This window comes from Protobothrops mucrosquamatus, unplaced genomic scaffold (assembly GCF_001527695.2).
Source record: "Protobothrops mucrosquamatus isolate PMUCROS unplaced genomic scaffold, P.Mucros_1.0 scaffold854, whole genome shotgun sequence".
Classification (NCBI taxonomy): Eukaryota; Metazoa; Chordata; class Lepidosauria; order Squamata; family Viperidae; genus Protobothrops; species Protobothrops mucrosquamatus.
In genome coordinates, this window is record NW_015387109.1 from 85,610 (window position 1) to 101,329 (window position 15,720).

At 39.5% G+C, this 15,720-nt stretch overlaps 1 protein-coding gene across 1 annotated transcript in view; it reads left to right on the forward strand.

Moving 5' to 3' along the window:
* The first annotated feature begins 2,334 nt into the window (after positions 1–2,334).
* RPAP2 (RNA polymerase II associated protein 2) overlaps positions 2,335–15,720 on the forward strand; it is a 46,217-nt gene continuing 32,831 nt past the window's right edge. Inside the window, exons 1-7 of the mRNA XM_015819059.1 lie at positions 2,335–2,419; positions 3,232–3,271; positions 4,715–4,829; positions 5,643–5,741; positions 7,693–7,758; positions 9,811–9,899; positions 13,597–13,632. Of these exons, the coding sequence (XP_015674545.1) occupies positions 2,335–2,419; positions 3,232–3,271; positions 4,715–4,829; positions 5,643–5,741; positions 7,693–7,758; positions 9,811–9,899; positions 13,597–13,632 (530 nt within the window). The remainder of the gene's footprint in view (positions 2,420–3,231; positions 3,272–4,714; positions 4,830–5,642; positions 5,742–7,692; positions 7,759–9,810; positions 9,900–13,596; positions 13,633–15,720) is intronic.

The window sequence follows — 15,720 nt, forward strand, 5'->3', positions numbered from 1 at the left end:
TGCCTTCTACTTTAATATCGTGCATGCTGATATTGATAATGATATATCATATAAATAAATAATAAAAATTAATACTTTTAATTGTTAAGGATTATAGAACTGTGGTAACACGGTGCTTGGGGAAAGTATTGTGTTCATGCTGCAAACCAAAATAATCTAGCACAATGTATTCATTTATAAATTTTATTTTATTTTATTTGTTTAGAAAATTTGCCACCCATCTTGTATCCAAGGTCTCAAATTTATTTGCATAAGTACTGGAATGTTACAAAGCATCCAAGGGAGCTAATTTGCCTTCCAATCAAAACTTGTTCCATGGTTGACCATGCCCCCTCCCCCCCCCCCAGGCATTTGTAGATAAGCAAACCTTCATTGAGGGAAATGTGAGTGTGCTCACACTAGGGCAGGGATGTCAAACTTTTTTTCCATGCCAGCAATGGGGTGGGCCCAGTTTTGGCATGATGCATTCGGCCTTTGGGCCGGCAGTTTGACACCCCTGCCCTAGGGTTTCAAGTTTCCAAATTTCCTAACTCAAAAGATTGCATACCCTGAACACCAGGAAAGGCTAACAGAAGAAATCTTATCTCATGTCAGAAACCAAGATTAAGCATCTGATAAAGCATTTAGAAATCTGAAACCTCTTTCACACTTACAAAATAATGTAGGCCAGCCTTAACCTTTTTGAATTAAACAGGATATGTTTCCAAGCAAGCAGTGGTTAATAGCCTTATATAAGCCTACTCAGTCAATTACAGTCCCAATGCCTTTTTACTAAAGAAATTTACACAATTTCAATTTTTTAAAAAAATAATACAAAGACTTTCTTGCAACTCATAAATAGGAAAATTAAAGATGTGGAAGCTTACTGAGGCAAAGAAAGCAAATTAAGGGGAAATCAGATACACTGTGAAGAAATCTACTCTTTGGGCCTGTGTCCCATCTGCTATTAAGACAACACAATCTTACCTTGATAGTACTCATTTTCCCATTTTGGTTCCACAACACTGTCCTTGTTCCATCCCTAGTCCATGAATGACATGGCCACAATTTTTTAGTTGCAATACTAATACAAAATTAGCATGCTACTTTTTAGTCCAGCATCATCTAACGATAACATCAAGGTGTGTAAAATCACCACTCAGTTTTCCAGAGGGAAAGTCAGGTGGCCCATTTTAAACATGACCAAAGCGGGTGGTTTGGCAGTGTTGGAAGAGGCAGACATAATTCTTCCACTCTGGTCTCCAACCAGTCTTTATCAAAACCCATGTTTTCCCAGTCTTTACAACATTCAATAAGTAGTTGCTGCCTACTTATTGACTTATATTACTGTATCCCACATTGTGTGAATATGCACTACTTTTGACACCAATTTTTCTCCCCCGAGAGAGACCAAACCTTTACACAGAAGTCACAGCCATATACATTTGTTTCATAATTTCATTTAGAGAAAAAAGATCTCTTTAAAATCCTTGCACATTAAAAGATTTTCACATTTATCTAACATAAAAATGCAGCGACCCAGATATTCCTTAGTACGGTGTTTGGAAAATAAGGAACTGAAACTAATCTTATCAATTTCAATCTCTTACCCCCCCAGCTTGGAATAACAATAAGGCTGCCCCCATAAGCTAATCCAGTGTTTCTCAACCTTGACCATTTTAAGGCATGTGGACTTCAACTCCCAGAATTCCACAGCCAGCAATGCTGGCTGTGGAATTCTGGGAGTTGAAGTCCACATGCCTTAAAATGGTCAAGGTTGAGAAACACTGAGCTAATCAGTTTTACTTCTCCTTTTCCACAAGACCTAATTCCGAGAGGAATTTAGCTGACACCCCCCCTCCCCTTCCAGACCCATAGCCTCCTCCTCCTTCCTCCCTACCGTTTGGGGCGCGAGGAAAGAGGGAACGCCTTGCCCCGTCGCCACCGCCTGCCTGCCCGCCTCCGCAGCCGCCCGCCGCCCGCTCAGTCTGAGCCGCCGCCGCTGCATCCCCCATGAGATCTCCTACTGCCCCGCCTCCTTCCAAGCTCCGCCTCCCCCAAGCTACTCCCACCGGGGGTGAGAGGTCAACGCCGAGAAGGCCCCGGATGATGGCGGAAGAAGCGGTGCGAAGTGCCTCGAACGGTCGCGGATGCTTAGGTTTGTTTTCATTAAAAAAAAAACAAAAAACCCCACCCTACAACTCTTTTCCCCCCCTTCCCCATTACATGGGCCATTCCTTTCTACTTCCTTCGAATGAATTAATCGCGGGACGGCCACTACCATTCCGCAGTTCTGGAGGGGTGGGCAAGGGATTGGGATGGCGAAGGAGAGGGAAGGAGAGAGAAGGAGGCGGTATGCAAGGTAGCATTTTAGAATGGGGAATAAACCTCCTGGAAATCTTACCGTCCCGACAGCCAGATCATGCCTATCGTGCTCCCAGTATAGAGGCCGGAAAGAGATATCTTTAGTTCATCGGCTGGTTTTAATAATAATAACCTAGTCCTAGAGCAGGGGTAGTCAACCTTGGCTCTTTTATGACTCGTGGACTTCAACTCCCAGAATTCCTGAGCCAGCACAGCTGGCACAGGAATTCTGGGAGTTGAAGTCCACGAGTCATAAAAGAGCCAAGGTTGACTACCCCTGTCCTAGAGCTTCCCAAATGTACTTCTTTATTATTATACTTACACTTATTATTTTATGCTTTATTATGCATTATACTTATACTTTAATAGCAACATTATGTAAAATCTCAGAGAGAGAGAGAGTCGGAAGCAGCAAACATACCTAATACTCCTGCCTCCTTATTTCCCCTAGAACAGAGGTGGGGACCTATGGTCCTTTTATGACTTGTGAACTTCAACTCCCATAATTATGGCTGCCTCAGGAATTCTGGGAGTTGAAGTCCTCTCTCCACAGAACCGGTCCCTGGTGCCCAAAAAGTTGGGGATCTCTGCCCTAGAACAGGGGTAGGCAACCTTGGCTCTTTTATGACTCGTGGACTTCAACTCCCAGAATTCCTGAGCCAGCTGTGCTGGCTCAGGAATTCTGGGGGTTGAAGTCCACGAGTCATAAAAGAGCCAAGGTTGCCTACCCCTGCCCTAGAACAACAACCCTGTGAGATGGATTGGGCTGAGAGAGAATGTCTAGTCCCAAGTTACCCAGCTGTTTTTTTAAACCAAAAGTGGGAGTAGAACTCACCATCTCCTGGTTTCTGCGTTTTGTTCTTCATGTCTTGTTGTTCTTTATAATAGGAAACAAACCACCTTTAAAAAATGAAGATGCTGCTGAAAGGTAATATTTCTAAATATTATTTGTTTATACCTATGTCCGAACTTCTAAAGAGTTCCAGGGATCTCCTTTCATGTTATCCTCCCGACAGTCATATAAAAGAGCCTAGAGATATTTAGGGGTCCTAAAGTTGTCATGTGCAGATAACTTGGAGATGGCGCAGAGAAGATGCTTGGGATTCAAAGAGTGGTGATTCTGTGGTTCAGACACCCCGAGTTGGTTGAGAAATTGAACCTGGATACCTTCATCTTGAATGTTATAGTGAACAACCTTTTATATCTGAGGGCCATATGCACTTGTGAACAAAGCAGATTTTTGATTGGAGTTTTGAATAGGTTCTGTTCTACAACAGAGGTTTAACACTTCTTTTTTTGGGTTGTTTCCAATCTTAAAAGTGTAAAAAAAATCAGTTTTCTGCAGTTAGAGTCTTGGGACTGTAGACTGCCTTCTCTTATAATTTTGACCGCTACATTATAATATTGTAGAGATAGTATATGAAGTATCATAACTCCAAGCATGATAACAAAACTTGTCTTAACTGTCCCCATTGCTCAGGGGGCTTATAGTAGGCTTCAGCTTACAACCGGTCACCTAGAGACCGCTCAAAGTTACAACCTACCTGAAAAGGGGGACTTGCGACCTGGATATGAAATTCTGAGGGTCACCCCCTCACAGTCATATAATGACAGTTCAGGTGCTTAGCAACACAGCCATTTGCTGTGCCTTGGGGTTATATGACTATTATTTAGAATGGTTTTGCCGAAAACTGGCACCTCTGGTTTTCAGCAAAATTGTTCCATTGAGAAAGATAGATTCACTTAATCACCACGTCATTCGCTTAATGACAGCAGCATTCAAACCTACGACTGCTGCATTTGCTTACCAATCACCGCAGCAAAGATAACAGTGAGTCAGTCATGTGACCAAATTGTTGTGCAACATTAATGGGACAGGTTCCATTGCAATTGTAACTTGAAGATTATCTGTACATTAGATAAGGACTTTATAGAAAATGGCTTATTACCACACAAATACATTTGTGGGTCTCTGGGGACTTATGTATTCAAAGACAGCTCCCTGTAAATTGTGTGGGAGAAAGTTTGTGATTATAGGATTACACTCTAAATTTATTTAATCAGTTTGCTTATTACCACCCTTGTTTCTAGAAGATTGTTGGATCCTGCTATAATCTTTGTGAATGCATTTTGGAGAGATTAAATGTATTCTAACTGGCAGGCCCCTTTGTGCTTAGCTGCTAGCCCTTTTTCTAAAGCACAACAGAAAATTCAAACCAAGTTTCAAAATAAACCTATCAGAAGGATAGTTTTATGTAATGAATATAACATTCCAATAAAATATAATATCTAAATAAACAAAAGCTTTTAAGCAAATTGATATGAGTTGTCAAACTATTGTATACATTGCTAAATCCTTATTCATTTCTAGGAAAGCAGCACTTGAAGCTGCCGTTAGGAAAAAAATTGAGTATGAGCGGAAAGCACTGCAAGTTGTTGAACATCTGTTGGAAGAGGACATTACCAAAGAATTCTTTGTGGATTGTGTATGTTCTTTCCTAAACTTACTTTTCTTTACATTTCTTGGGGTTCCCAATACACCTGGAAATTCCAAATCAGGAAAAGGCTGATTTAAATATTAAACACTTGAATGTGGTGATATTGTTTTTCTTTGAAGATGTTTCGCTTCTCATCCAAGAGCTCTGAGTGGATGGTGGGGAATGGCAGGATTTATACTCCTTGCAGACAGCTGGTTATTTGCATTCTTTTAGCCAGTTATTGAAGCCTCTGGAGGCTTATCTGTGTCATCGGGGTCACCTGAGTAGTGCTGTCCTCTCTGTCCAGATTTTGAAAGAGAGGTCAAAGAGGTCATCTATGTCAAAATTGAACAGCCCTCTCTCAACAGAAGGGGAGGGATACAGCATCATCTATCTCCAGTCTACAACACAGTCCTTTCAGCAGTTCCAAAAAGGCTCCATTCCCATTTGCACTACAATCCTTCCATTCCTCACCATCCAGTCAGAGTTGAAGAAACTTCTTGGATGAGAAGCGAAACGTCTTCAAACAAAAACAAGGAAGTCCAGTTGCCTCGTGAAAAAAAGCATCTTTGGGACATTTGGGCAGGGTCTTTTCTCTGTCGGAGACATAATGCTTTAACTTAAATTTGTATTTGTTTTAAAAAAGAGCAGGACTGAAATTTTTGGGATTTGCCAATTGAATTTTGACTATTGAACAGATTAGAAACATTGTGCTATATTAAATATCCTCTTAGTTTTTAGAGTCTCCTAAATTCTAAAACTTTGCATTTATTACCACATGAAAGTATGTTTAACAGGATCCTCTTGGTTTCATCATTTCAGGGGAGGCTTATAACACCTTCTCACTATCAAGATGTGGTGGAAGAAAGATTTATCGTCAAGTTATGTGGCTACCCACTCTGTCAAAATAAGCTACAGAATGTAAGAGTTTATGCGTGGGGTGCGTGCTCTTGCCATTTTTTTATTCAAAATGTATTGTTTCATGCTAGATTTTTGCTTATTTTGCCCTTGGTTGAATGAAGTCAATTGAAATTCACTCTCTCACTCTTTTCCCTATGTAGAGATTAGGACTGCCCCAAATTAAATTAAGTTAAATTGATGTTTAGCATGACTGGAAGAAAGAGGGGCTCAGAAGCTTTGGCTCCAAATGATCTAATGTTATTCAAATGCATATGATGCATAACAATAGTTTTGTAGAATCTACAAGGCTTCAGGCATTGTGTTACGATTTTAATTGGGATTGTTAACTGCTTGGCTGGATTTACATGTCATGCTGTGGCTTAAACAGCAAAACCATGTTACAGTTTATTAGGTTGTATGAATCCAGTGATGAAGTTAGATCATTGCACCATCTAAGCCAGGGGACCCCAACCCTGGGTCCATGGACTGGCACCGGGCCGCGGCATGCCAGAAACCGGTCCGCACAAACAAGCAAAGCCCCATCTGTGGGATGCAGGCAGTACATGAAACCACGCACCTTCCGGTTCGCAAAAAAAACCCTCTCCGCAGAACCGGTCCCTGGTGCTCAAAAGGTTGGGGACCTCTGATCTAAGCCAACAGTGTCTACGTTGTTTTAGCAGCACATTTCCAGGATTTCAGGAAGAAACTTTTCCAGTCCCAAGTAGATAAACCTGGGATTGGATGGGGGGGGGGGTTCCTACCACTGAATTACAGCTCCTTATTGTGCATAATTTAAATTCAACAAGAGACGTATTCTTGGCATTCTTAAAGTTTTCAGTTTGGTAAGTGGTAAATAACATCTACTTGTTACTCCTGTTTTTGCTTTTTGCTTAATACAATAAACAAAGTTTAATCATTTATAAAGCTAGCTTATTTTACAGAATCAGAGTTAAGAACAACTGCAGTTTAGAGATGGGAAACGAATGAAGTACAACTCTCAGCAGCTACGGTTACTGTGGTGCTTTATTACAGCAACAACAGAATGCCCCAGGATTTAGATTGTATACTACCGGTAGATCAGCGGTTCTCAACCTGTGGGTCGTGACCCCATTTGGGGTCGATCGACCATTTCACGGGGGTCGCCAAGCAAGGCTGTCCGCCATTTTTTTCCCCTTTTCCGGCGGGTGCCTTACCTCCCTTGGGCTGGGCCAGCTGGTGGTCGGCCTGCTCTGTCTCTGCCGCTTTGCCAGCTACACCTTGGCCGGTGCAGGGGGCGGAACCACGCATGCGCGGGGCTCCCGGGCAGGGAAAGTCCTTGACTTACGACCGGTTTAGTCCTTGACTTACGACTGGTTGGGGGTCGCGGCATTAAAAAGGTTGAGAACCACTGCGGTAGATCATTATTCATTGAAAAGAAAGCAAACTTTTTTTGTTCCTCTCATTAAATCCATATCAAGAAAGGACTAAAAGAGCAGCAGCAGCAGCAGCTTCAGAAGTTTCCCTTATCCCATGTAATCTATTTTGAGTCAATCTCTTTACAAGGTGCACTTTAAAAAAATCTTACTCCTGTTTAATTAAATGGGGAAAAAAATCTCTTGGACAGAGGAAAATGTTTTATGCAACATACTGTACCTAGTAATATTATTCCTGAAGGATGCTGATTCTGTGTGGCCTACTGATTTATTTTGAGATGCTTGGCATTGATTTAATAGCTCATAATATGCTTCACAGGCATAGTAAAGAGTCAGATACAGGAAACAATACAGTGAGTCTGATACAGGCAGCAGAAAATTACAGTACCATAGAGAAAAAAAGACGAGTGAAGGAGAGAGTGCCTAAAGTTAGTACAAGTAATTGAATGAGATTAAAGATAGCATGGTGGTTTTTAAACTGTGATAAATATATTACTTGAAGGGGAAGAATGCTGAACTAAGTTAATCAAGTTAATTTCTTTGCATTTCTTACTTTTAAGGTGCCAAAACAAAAGTATAAAATTTCCACAAAAACCAACAAAGTATATGATATTACTGAAAGAAAGGTAAGCTTACCATTCCTAAAGTTAACTGTGTTTCATGTATTGTTCCACAAGAAGGAGCTTGCAAAGAAACCTTGGCTATGTCCATGAGCTCCACACAGCTTTTTTTCTCTCCTGATTTTCACTTATTATTTTTCCAGTCAATTTGTCTGCCATTGTAGTTTGATTTTCTTTTCTACATTTGTCTACCAATGTGGTTGGATTTTCTTTCCATTCCTGGGTTATTCAAAGCTGTGTCACCTAAATATCTTTTAAAATAAGCCAACATAAGTTGATACTGTCAGACAGTGTTTAACTTGAGCAAATAAATATTGGCTGAATTTGTATATTGCACCAAATCATAGTTTGCTCAGTGATAGTTTATTGGCTGGGATCACCTTCAAAAACTAAGCCACAAAACTATAATATCTGTGGCTAAATCTGTACTGTATTCAGGGCTACAACAAGTAAATGTGACTTGACATAAACCCAGATCAGAAAATAATTTCATTATGTTGCTTTGCTGCTCTTCTAATATCAGTTGCTATTGGAGAAATGGAAGAGTGGATTGCATGCTTTCTCTTTTTAAGAGTAGCCCTATATAGGCTGGTAAATTTCAAGTAAGGAGTGGCAAGCAGCCTCTTTTGTTTCTTAACTTAAAGTGTAATGTCATTAACTAGTTAACCATTAGTATAAGTTAGTTGTCAACATCAGGGAACTGCAGACATGAACACTTCCATGTAAGCTGAAACTCGGTCCTTACATTTGAAACCTAGATGTACATGTCACCAAGGCTGATACCTCATATAACAGTGATGGCGAACCTTTTAGAGACTGAGTGCCCAAACTGCAACCCCAAACCCACTTATGCATCATAGAGTGCCGGGTGGGTGTGGCCCATTGGGTGGGCGTGGCCCATTGGGTGGGCGTGGCTGCGGTGGTAACGGCAGACTGGATAGGACTAAAAAGTTCAATCAATCAATTCCAACTTTGCAAGATTTTTTTTCCCCATGAGAAGTTGAAATTGACTGATTGAACCTTTTTTTTTTTTTTGCACACGGTGGCAAAAGCCTAAAGCAAAAAGGTTTTATAAAACCCAGCTGAAGGCCTAGGACTGGGGCGACAGCACGTGTGCCCACAGAGAGGGCTCTGAGTGCCGCCTCTGGCACCTGTGCCATAGGTTCGCCACCACTGTCATATAACATGGTTTACCATAGCTACATAACACTTAACTACTGACTGTTTTCCAAATAACGTGACAAATGGCAATTGCGATTGTTTGCCTTTTTCTTGGCCAAGAAATTCTGTTTTTGAACACCAAGAAGAGTGCAATAACCTGATTGGGGTTGGATTCACTATGTTCACGGTAGGAGAATATTAATCACTTGTCTGACCAGTTCATCTCTTGTATAGTGTGTAAAATCACATTTGGTGCAAAAGAGATGCTGCTGCAAAAACTTCATTTTGCTGCAACTGCTAGCTATCCTCTGTCCAGGAACAGAGAATAAACTGTCCACTGGTTTGAACAGCAGGTCATTGCTGCAGCGTATTGGCCAAGAACAAACTATAGTTGCAGACGTTAGTTAAAGCACTCCATATTATTCACAATTTGCCTTTGGGATAATTGATATGCACACTGAATAAAATACAGCTGGTACTTTGTCTGGTATGTGGAATGCTGCTCCTAGAAAAACCTACCAGAAACTAAGGGGAGAAACTAGATGAAGACAAAAAAATTGATATACTGTAATATGTTGATCTCTGTCTTCTCGCTATTGTAGAAGTGACTAGAAAAAAATGAGAAAAAGACTCAAAAGGTGCTAAATTAACATGTCTGAGAATATACATACCTAAGTGGGTAGGCTATAACTCTTAGAAGTTTCAGGAAAATTATTTTCTCTACCTTTATTGGGAATTGACTATCTTAGTTTAAACCACACTTGGGAGAATATCCCTTTCTCCAAAAATGTGTGCATTGAGTCTTGGTACCCACCTTTTCATTGAACTTTGCACTTTATCTCAGTTTTGTTATATTAAGGAAATAATAGTTCTTGTTCTTCTTTCTGTCCGGAGCAGCGTTTTTGCAGCAATTTTTGTTACAAAGCATCAAAATATTTCGAGGGCCAAATATCCCAAACTCCAGTATGGCTTCGAGAAGAAGAAAGGTATTTAGATAGCTAATATTTCTTCCTCTGATTTTTTTAGAAATTCAAAAGTTCATGCACTGATTTTAAAGATTGTCCCATCTGACCAATGTGTATCTTAGATTTTTTTTTCCTCTAGGCTAATTGCTACTTTTTAATGTTAGGAATTGTCATAAAATTTGATGCCCTGCACGGCTGTTAATGGGAAAAAACAGATGTTGGTGAATGTTAATAGGAGGAAAACAGAAACATAAGAAAAATAGTTTTTATTTGTCAAAGAATATAATCCATATCATTTAATCAAAACTTGGTTCTACTGATAGCCGGTATGTTTATGTTTAAATAGCAGATCCATATAAATCCATATTAAATGAGATTTAATGTAAAAAAAAAAGTCCCCTGAATTTGCTTTATGACAAGTCAGATTATTAGATTATGGATTTCACTAGAATCTAGTATTAGTCTGCCTGGCAGCAATCTTCCAGGCTTCCTAACATAGATTTACTTCACTTTAAACCATAATTTGATCTCATTTAGCATGTTGTATGAATTCAGGCTGTTGTGACTTACTAAAAGAACATAATACATGAACCCACCCATTATTTTCCCAGACCTGAAACTTGAACTGAGCAGTGCTCAGGGTATAAAGTATTGCTTACAATGCATCCTGGTCCAGTTAGGGTTGTAAAACTGACACACCAGCGAAAGCTGAGTAAAGACATCCCTTAACTATGGCTAAGCAGACTGCTATTTAATGGTTTGTCAATCCATATCCTATATTGATTGTTTTTGTTTTAGATCATTATCTGACTTCTATCCAAAGTATAGTAGTGTAACAGATTGTATTACATCTTCAGCCTGCCCTGGATAGGGGAAAATATTTCTGTTACTACTGCTTTACCATTGGTACATCTAAAGATGATTTAAGCATTTCTTATTCGTGGACTGAAGGCAAAATGAAGGCGATGTTATGAAGACATGGCAGAAAAATGATATTGTCAGGGCATGTTCATGCTGTGGTTAGGTACAGATGGGAAGGACTCATTTTAAGTATTGGTGATCAATCTAATAATTAAAAAGGCAAGGGAGAAATGTTCCTCAAGGATGCAGAGAATTGGGGGTCAAATACTGTTTTACTATTTGTTATCAACAACGATCAGGGAAATGGTACTGTCCTGCTTGATTTGGAAACCATGCCTTATCTAAAGTCTAGATAAGACCTTTTCACCTGAAAATCAGGATTATCTTCCCTAATCATATTGGAGAACTTGTTCTCATTTTAGTGATGATACCAAACAAGGACTCTCATCTTTAAAATGCTTCCACATGCAGCATTTATTGTATATAATAATTCATAAAAATTTAAAGGGGTTGTAGTGATCTATATATTTGTTCCATTAGGAATTATCTTCCTGTACTTCCTATCCCTCTTTTTTTTCCCTTTCATATAATGATAGAAAAAACAAAATAGGTGAACAGTGTCCTTTGCCTGTAGCTGTCCAATAATGTAAGAATGATGTTATGACTAAGCTAAAATATTATGACTTGCAACTAACCCAGTATCCACTGGGTGTCAATGTATCATAAGGGATATCTGTTACCAAGAAATAAAGCCATACAGATTTAATGAGTAGAACTCGAAATCGTATCGCATGGCAAAAACAGCAAGAATAAATATTATAAAATTAAAAATAACTATTTTTCTACTAGATGCCTGTGCAATTGGAACAATCCTTTTTAATTTGAAATTTCAAGTTAGAGAAAAATCTTATTTTAGTTAGATTGTTCCAGAAATATCTTCAAGATAATCATGGTATTCAGAAGCTATTTATTTCTTAAAAGGTTCACTTCACTCCTTCACGCCTAGAAGAGTGTTAAGATAGGTCTAAGCCAGAAGGGCCTTCGCGTAGATCAGGGGTAGGCAACCGTGGCTCTTTTATGACTCGTGGACTTCAACTCCCAGAATTCCTGAGCCAGCCAAGCTGGCTCAGGAATTCTGGGAGTTGAAGTCCACGAGTCATAAAAGAGCCAAGATTGCCTAGCCCTGGCCTAGATTAACATGATATCCTAATTTCATCCTTGCTTGTCAGAATTCCTTTTTCAAAATCACTTAAATGTGAGGTGTCTTAATCACCTCACATTTGCGCTATTGCAAAGCACTCTGCATGGGGCTTCTCTTGAAAATCACTTGGAAACTGCACCTAGTTATGGCGGGCCTTAACTGTACTGCACAAGTTGCACTGGTTACCAGTGAGCTTGTGGGTGCAATTTCAGAATGCTGGTTGTGAGCTGTGATCAGGATAGAGTCTGGTTACCTGATGGCTCATCTTTCCCTCAGTTATTTCTGCCTGCTATGTAAGATTAGGCAGAGCAGGCATGGTGCAGAGATCCCAGCTTTAAAATATGATCCCAGTTGGGACCAGCAACTCCACCGCTAAAGCAATGCTGTTGTTAAGTGAGAATATATGACTGCAAGTTGCAACTTCATTGCCAGATTTCCCATTGGGTCTGCTTCTGGAAAGCCAGCTTGCAAATGGTGGTCATGTAACTGCAGGATGCTGTGACAGTCATAAATGCTTGCAAAATACCCACATTTTAATCACCTGACAGCAAAAACACTGCAACGGTCGAGTTGCAGTGCGAGGATCGGTCATGAGCTTACATTTTCAGGTCCATCATTATTTTTAATGATTGTTATACAGAGCAGTTGTAAAGTGAGGACTACCCGTAGTGTCATCCCTATGGGATCTCAGGTGGCATGCCTTCTCTGTCATGGTGCCTGCCTTCTGGAATGACATCTGCTCAGAGGTTCATGTTGTCCTTCATCCTGTTCATTCATTGAACCTTGAAGATTTGGCTCTTTCCTCAAGTCTCCCCTTTCCCCGGTGGTTTTCTTGTCTGGCTTTAACTTGTTTTTAGCTTTTATAGCTTTATTGGTTCGTGCCATTTTGTTTGTTGATTTTATTGTAAATATCCAGAGTTGATTGGCTGGGACAGCTTTTTAAATTTGATGAAATAAATAAAGTAATCCAAAGGGATGATGAACTACGTACTTTTAATTGATTCTGATCATGGGAAGCCTAAATAGCAACCTGTTGGAGATAGCTTAATGGGATTCTTGCCTTGAGCAAAAGGGAGCTCCTTCCAAGTCTATGATTTTCTTGGGGTTCAGAGAAGCAGCTTTAGTGAACAAGTAACCAGGACAGACAACAGACCTGAGATATGTAAGAAGGTAGAAATAATTTTGGAACATTAGAAGCATTCGTAGTTTCCAGCTGTTTCTAAGCCTAAGATTCAGGCTGCAATCCTAGGCACGCACACTGGGAAATAAACCTTTTGCTTACTATACATCTTTACGTCTGTATAAATATGCATTAGATTGCATCTACAATTTGTGTCATTTTAATTAATCTGAACGTTATATGTATGTGTTAATTTTAATTATCAGTTCCCCACATTTTCAGGTTCATTACAGCCTTAAAAATGATTGCAAAGCCAAATAAGTAATCTTTGAATAACTGATCCATAAATAAAAAATACAGTTGATTAATATTGTTTACTAGCTTTTGCAGAACCAAACTCGTGCAAAATTTAAATGAGTCCATTCATGATCACAATCAGAATTGTCACAGAATCTTTCTTTCTTTCTTTCTTTCTTTCTTTCTTTCTTTCTTTCTTTCTTTCTTTCTTTCTTTCTTTCTTTCTTTCTTTTTTCAAGGCCACCGACGATTGAGCTGCTAAAGAAAGAGTCAAGGTAGGGTAAAAATCATAATTCCATTTTCAGAGCTGCAATACAGTTGAATGACGTCTCTGATTTCCTATTCTCTGCTTCTCTGTAAAATAACCACCATTATTCTCGTCCCCCACAGAGCCCTGCTGCTTGCCTTGATTAGTTGCGTACTTTTCTTCCAGTCTGAAAAGCCTGTTTGATCTGTATGATTTTCACCTGGCCCTAGTGCTGTAATCGAACCTGTTGAAACATGACACAAGTACAGTGTTTGCTCTTGGGTCCGCTGCAGCAGTTTCTTTGTAAAAGAAACGGGGGCCAATTATATGTGCTGAAAGCTTGTTTACATCTTTAGACAATACATTAAATAAATAGGTCCATTTGGTGCTGTTTTGTTTTTTTTTTAAAGAGCAAGCTTTGCCTGTATCTGCAATCTGTGGGTTTTAATAGAATGGCTGTGTTTGCTAGAAGTCTTTCTTGTCTGCATTTAAAATACAAAGCCAATTCACAGTACATACTATGCTAGCATTGTAATGTGGAGGTGGGAAATCCTGGTGTGCTTTTTGATGAAATAATAGTGCTGCTTGGATCTATAAAGTAGGACTAAAACCAGTGTATTTAAAATCATAGTTTTCAAGATTCGAATATTGGTATCTTGCTTATGGAACTCTCTTCTGGCAAAAAAAAGAAAGGGTAACCGGCACTTACTTTGCCATTGGTTTGATGCCATGTAAATAACCTTTCTGTTTTCCCAAGGAAATTAACACAGCGTGGTCGTTGCCAGACTCTTGCTCTCCTCTATTTTTTTTTCTAATTTTAAAGTTATGTTTTTCTAGTGGCGTTTAATCCACGCCACCTGCTCCATTCTATTTCACCCCTTCCTGCATTTTCATCATTTGAGTGTTTTGACCATACTGAGAAACCCTCAAGAAAGTCAGCACAGGGTAAATTTAGACAAGGCTGGTTTGAGCTTGGACAGAGCAAGGGGTCTCCAAACCTGGCCGCCTTAAGACTTGTGGACTTGAACTCCCAGAATTCTGGGAATTGAAGTCCACAAGCCTTAAAGCAGCCAAGTTTGAAGACCCCCTGCTCTAGACCTTGGACAATTCAGTTATATGCTTATTACTTGCTATAAAAACGGTAAGGCCTTAAAAAGGATGAAGTTCCAGGTAATTCCTGTGGTTCACCTCCATTGCTGAAGAATCTGGTGGTCTTTAAGTTCCTCTGAAATCTGGGACTCCTTCATCATTGGAACTGCAGGTCCTTAGAACAGCCTGAATCTGAGTTTTCATTTAAATGTTTTCTTCTTTGTCTGGAAAAGCATAAAAAGAAGTGCTGAGGGTTTCTCTTAAGATAGTATTCATCAGCTGTGGTCTTGTCAGATCATTCCTAGTTTCTTGACCCTTGAGACATAACAATGAGCATTCTTTGACCTTATTGGGAGGGGTGTTTCCTCCTCCTTGGGTTTTCACATAACATGGGCAGAGTTTTTATACTTCCCCAAACCGTGGCCTTTCTCCAAATCTGTTGATATTTCCTGATGCATGGATGGTATCATTTTGTTAGCATGAGCAATAGCACTCCCAACCCGAGTGTGAGAATCACCCAGAGAAGGTTATTTGTTTTTCCAGTAGAATCCACTGTGTTAATATTTATACTGACACTACACAGTATAAACAAAGACATAAATGTAAGTTAGGTCGAAGAAAAAGTCCATTTCGTGGTTAATGTTCTGTCCAGTTTATTTTCTTGAAGACTGGAGAATGAGTGATTTAGACGGGTTTTCTTTTTTAAATGTGAACATGGGTAGTTCCATTGAATTTCTGTGTGGGGATGAATTGATTCATTCAGATACTAAGTAGAATTATTTATTCTCAGAAGAAGCAAATTAGATAGAGAGAACTAACAGTCTGCTATAGGGATAAATTATTTAGGTTTTTAGAGATTTTCAGTTATAAAATTCTAGTCACCCAGAGATAAAACGTTGCTGCTGCTGCTGTTACTATTATTCGCTAAACAGAGCAAAGCATTTTTAACCATAATTGGTTAATTATTCTTTGATGTTGCTTCCGCTAATAAAGACTTGCATAGTCTCTTGCTTAAATCTAAGTTCTG